This window comes from Impatiens glandulifera, chromosome 1 (genome assembly GCF_907164915.1).
Source record: "Impatiens glandulifera chromosome 1, dImpGla2.1, whole genome shotgun sequence".
NCBI classification, from domain to species: domain Eukaryota; kingdom Viridiplantae; phylum Streptophyta; class Magnoliopsida; order Ericales; family Balsaminaceae; genus Impatiens; species Impatiens glandulifera.
In genome coordinates this window covers 59,410,525-59,415,915 of record NC_061862.1, presented here as the reverse complement: position 1 = coordinate 59,415,915, position 5,391 = coordinate 59,410,525, and the positions used below count along the sequence as shown (strand labels likewise).

Here is a 5,391-nt window from a genome sequence, read left to right as displayed (position 1 = left end):
ATAGAAGAAGACCCGACTAAGAATGACCTGCAGTTGGCTGAGTACGCGTTCGGGTCTTAGGGACACGGGCGAGTCGTGGGTATGGGCTCAGGTGTCACACCTACATCTTTTAGAGCAGATGCTCGTGGGGGTTCTAGCACACCGCGTAGTAACACATAATAGACCCGTGAGAAAAACCGAGTTTTACTTGAGAAAATGTAGAAAATGCGAGAGGAGCGTGAATTGTGGATTTATGATTGTAGTTGGTGGATGATTGTTGTTTTGGATTGATGATTGTGGTTTTAGTTATTAATGGTTTTGCAAAATGGATAATTATTATTATTGTTTATATATGTACAAATATGAAATATTAAAAAAAATAAAAAAAAAAAAAAACGATTATTTTTTAATAACGTTTTTATGTATAAGAAAATCGTTACTAATATAACTTTATCTGTAACGGTTTAACAAATAAGAAAATCGTTACTGAAACTTCTCAAACAATAATAACGGCTTCGAAAACCGTTACTGAAACTCTCCCAAAATAGTAACGATTTTATACATAAGAAAACAGTTACTAATGTAACTTTATCTGTAACGGTTTAACCTCGGCTAAAACCGTTACTGTTGTTGAGGGAGTTTCAGTAACGGTTTTCAAAAGCCGTTACTGATACCAGAGAAGTATCAGTAACGCTTGTTTTTGTAACGAATGGTAACGGTTTTATTCGCCGTTACAGAAAGTTATCAGTAACGACTTTTGAGGCTTTCAGTAACGGTTTTCGCCCTTACTGATACCCTTTTTTCTACTAGTGAATATTTTTATTTCATGTGATCAATTAGGCTTTCACAATTTTTAACCAGTCAATGATACATTTTAACAAAATCCTTTGTAACTATTTAAACATGTACACTAATATTTATTTATATTAGGAGTGATAGAACCACATACTTTGGAGGAAAGAAATCAAGAGTAAAAAAGAGATAAGAGGGAGAATTTGTAATGGCTAATCTCGTCAAATCATATATTCATCATTTACTTGAATATAATTATTGATTGTGACCTAAATAATTAACACAATCCAAACTTTTTTTTCCATTTTGAAATTTATTACTATCATAAATTTGATAGGAGATATTATTAGTGATTTAAATGATATAGTTATGATTTTTATTATATCGTTTTATAATTGGAGCATAGAATATAATAGACATAATCTTTGTAACTCAATATAATATTTAATACGATTTTATTTTATTATAATATAGAATCGGAGTCTTGTTTTTGTTTTTAAAATATAGTCAGAGGATGGCTTTAATTATTTATTATTAATATTTTTTTTTAAATGTTTTTGTTGATGTCTTATTTTCTTCAGTTATACATTGAGTTTATTTTCTCGGTTGTTGTTTTACCCCAACAGTGAATACACATATCTTCACTGATTTTCTTCTTAGGCAACACAATGTCATCCTTTTGTTATGATTTTTTTTTCAGGGTGTTGTTTAACCCTAACATTTTATGCACATGAGATTTTGTCTTCTTCGATAATTTTCTTATTTAGGAAACACACTGTCATTTGATAGATCTCGAGACTCATAAATAATTTCAGAGTTTTTTTTTATTTCACCCCAACATTCAATGCTCATTAAATTCTATATTATTCGCTAGTTTATCAGTCAACACTGTCATCACGTCATTTGATGGATTTCAACACTCACGATTTATCAAGCTTAAAAAACATAATATCAGTCAACATTCTCATACAATCTCAAACTGTTCGAATCATTATCATCTTAAGTTTGAAAAAAAATATTTTTATATATAATAATATATCTATTAATAATGTGATAATATCAGTATTATTATATTAGTTTTCTTATAAAAATATCGTAATGTTTATACAATATGATTTTCTTTTATTTTGATAATTTTTATATAATTTTTTCAGTAATATTGATAATTTTTATATAATTTTTTCATTAATGTTCATATTATTTTATCTTTAGACAGTTGATGTAGGTTCTCTAGATTTATAGTCATCTCGTTTGTTTGAGATTTAACAATATTATTTGTTTAGTATCATAGACATTTTATATACTTCTATGTGTGTGTTTTTTTCGATCCATGACTTAATAAAAAAAAACATTTGCCTTGTATTTTGAGGGTGTATTTATTTAAAAAAATCAATTTATAAAAAATATTATTTGAATTCAATTAAATTTATAATGATGGAATTAATTATTAGAATACTAGTTATTTAGAAAGATTGTTTTATTAAAAAATCACTCCTTCAAAACCCTAAACGAAACGAGGTCCCCAAAATATCCATTAAAAAAATATCTTCATTTCCTGCGGCGAAAACGCATCTTAATCCAACGGTCTGAACCATTCCTATTCAATCTAACGGCAAGGATTGACCAAGGATCTCATATATGTTTAATGAGTCGCCTGGCTTCCTCCCATAAACCCTTCTCTGATCGAAGGCTCTAGGGTTTTAAGTAATCGATAAACTGGTCAAAAACCAAAGCGAGAAGAGAAGGAAAGCGACGTAGTAGAATCCACAGTCGTCGAAAAGGTCAGTTGAATCGATCTTCACATCCCTTCTTGTTTCAGATTCACCGTCTACATCATTCATTTCATTTCACGAAGTATGCATATCTGTTCGTTCTTTTTCCTCCGTTGATTACATTAGGAGTCTATTTCGGTTGATCTAAATCTGTTAATTATATGCTATTTTTCCAGATACCCTCTTACCATCATTTTGATTCCTACGTGTTTTCTTAATAGTTTGGGATTCTGAGAAATGAACGAATATAGATCTAATTAGCTTCTTGACAATTATTAGTAACCTTCTGTTTTCAGAGAAAGTAGTTGAGTGCTACGATCTCATCATTTGTTATATAATTATTCATACGAAAATAGAAATTTGTTGGAACTCACAAGTATGGTTATTATTGTTGGCTTTCTGAGCTTTTTCCAGGTTCAAAATGGCTTTCCTAAGCAAGGTTGGAAGTATATTGAGGCAGTCCATTTCGAAGAATATCAATGCCCAGAACATTTCTGCGTCCAACCCATCTATCCTTCAAACGATAAGATGCATGTCATCATCCAAAGTGTTTGTTGGAGGTATGGTTTGTTTACTCCTCAGATTCTTGTTTTAATACCCTTTTGTTTTGTTAATTGATAATGATAATATCTTTTGTTCCATCTGCAGGTTTGTCTTTTTCCACCGATGAAACAAGCTTGAAGGAGGCATTCACCAGATACGGAGAAGTTGTTGAGGGTATATTTGTTAGTTTTAACCTATAATGATTTTAACATGTAGTAGCCTTGAATTTTAAATAGATACATCGAAGTTAATAAACCTATTTTTTTTTAACTTATTGTTTCAGCTAGAATTCTGTGATATGTATTTTTCTCTTTGTTTTCATGACCCTTGTTATATAGTATGTTTGAAATTGTGCTACCTAAATGACAACAAATATTTGAATATTTTTGCATTAAACCCTTCCATTACCTGTATGGGGTTTGCACAATTTTATCTTTGTAATGTTTCAAATGCTTATTGATATGGAAAATGATGTGAAATCTTTAATCATTGTTGTGTTGCTTAAATTATTAGTGTCAGATAATGATGATTCTAAAGCCTTTATGTTTTCTTGCAGCAAGGGTGATTAGTGACCGTGAAACTGGAAGATCCAGAGGCTTTGGCTTTGTTACGTTTTGCTCAGCTGAGGAAGCTTCTGCTTCTATCCAGGCCTTAGATGGGCAGGTGAACACAAACTCCATTTTCTGCTAATATAATTTTTCTTTCCCTGAGTTGAAAGTCCAACAGTTTATCAATCTACATTTGTTGTTGACATGATTTCAGTAATGTCACTCATTTTCATAAGTAATGCATTGTGGACAATATATTGAAATTTGTGAGGCATTAATGTTAACTTGTTTATGTTTCCTCTTGTTGATTATGAATGGAAGACTATAATTTCTACATTAAAGTTGTAATTATCTAAGAGTTAATGATAGAGTGGAAACAGTTACTGTATCTGTTTTTGTTTCCGTTCCTATATACAAAAAAATGTTGAAGGTGTCTGATTAATTTTAGTTACCAAACATTTATCTATCTGAAAATATATGTAGAGTCCAACTGGAAACACTTTACTGTTTCTGGATTTAAATTCTGATCCAGTTGTGATTTCAAATGAGGATAATTTCGATCTGTCCAAATTCAGCTTATATTAGATAGGCTCACTTTATCCCTATCCATGTAGTATTTGTCTATGCTCAAATGAGTACTGGAAGATTCATGTCTATGCTGATTTTTTATGTCTACACAGGAACTACATGGGAGAACAGTGAGGGTCAATTATGCAAATGACCGACCAAGGACCTTTGGAGGTGGTGGTGGATATGGAGGTGGTGGTGGTGGATATGGAGGAGGAGGGTATGGAGGTGGTGGTGGTGGATACGGAGGTGGTGGTGGTGGATATGGAGGCGGAGGGTATGGTGGTGGCGGATACGGAGGTGGGAATGATGGCGGTGGTGGCTATGGTGGAGGCAACAATCAAAACCAAGCTGGTGGTTACTATGGTGGTGGGAACCAAGGTGGTTTTGGAGGTGGTTCTGAGTTGGGACTGGGTGGTTTAGAACAACAATCGTCTGGTGGTTTTGAGAATGCTGCTGCATCTTCTGGTGGTTTTGGTCACCATGATACTCTGGACAAAGATGATGGTGATGATAAGCCTGATGACTATGCAAGCAGAAGGGCTTGAAGATTTCTACATGGTAATAACGTGTCTTTGGAACAAACTATGATAGATTTTCCTTGAAAGTATGTTATCGACTAGACTTGTTATGTCTTTTAAACACTCACTTGTATCTGGTGGTTGTGGTCTATCTGGTTTCTTTTTGAGAAAAGAGGTCAGATAAACAAACTTTGATTCCTGCTGGATTTTTCAATTGATGAAACTTTTTAAAATCACTTGTATTTGCTGCTGGTGATCTCTCACTTGATTTCTGATTTCCTGTACTTAAAAAAATATAGACAAATATAAGAAGTCAATATCATTGGTGCTGCCATGTTTTAAAAGGAAGGCAATGTTTCCATAAGAAATCAAGTATGCTCAAGGGTGGTCCGAATGTTTAGGCCTACTGAAGTTGCAAAAACATTTCCCCACATGCCACTTATAAGCATTGACTAAATCCCACATGTAAGGACCATATTTAAGATTTAAGACAAGAAATGATATTCTGAATGAAAAGTTCAGCGAAAGTAAGGTCACGAATCCTACGTGTGGTTAGGAGAGAGAAAAAAAAAATAATAATAAACGTTTCAGTTTTTCCCCCTCTTTCTTCTTTTCATTTCTCATTTTTGGTGCGGCAATCTTCTTTTGTTTCTTCTCTGGCGATTTGGC

At 32.7% G+C, this 5,391-nt stretch overlaps 1 protein-coding gene across 1 annotated transcript; it reads left to right on the top strand.

Moving 5' to 3' along the window:
• Positions 1–2,401: 2,401 nt before the first annotated feature.
• On the top strand, positions 2,402–4,958 carry LOC124915107 (glycine-rich RNA-binding protein 2, mitochondrial-like). The gene is made up of 5 exons (XM_047455768.1): positions 2,402–2,552; positions 2,958–3,103; positions 3,192–3,260; positions 3,643–3,749; positions 4,315–4,958. The coding sequence occupies exons 2-5, from the start codon at positions 2,965–2,967 to the stop codon at positions 4,747–4,749; spliced, it is 750 nt and encodes a 249-aa protein (XP_047311724.1). The 5' UTR covers positions 2,402–2,552; positions 2,958–2,964; the 3' UTR covers positions 4,750–4,958.
• The last annotated feature ends 433 nt before the right edge of the window (positions 4,959–5,391 follow it).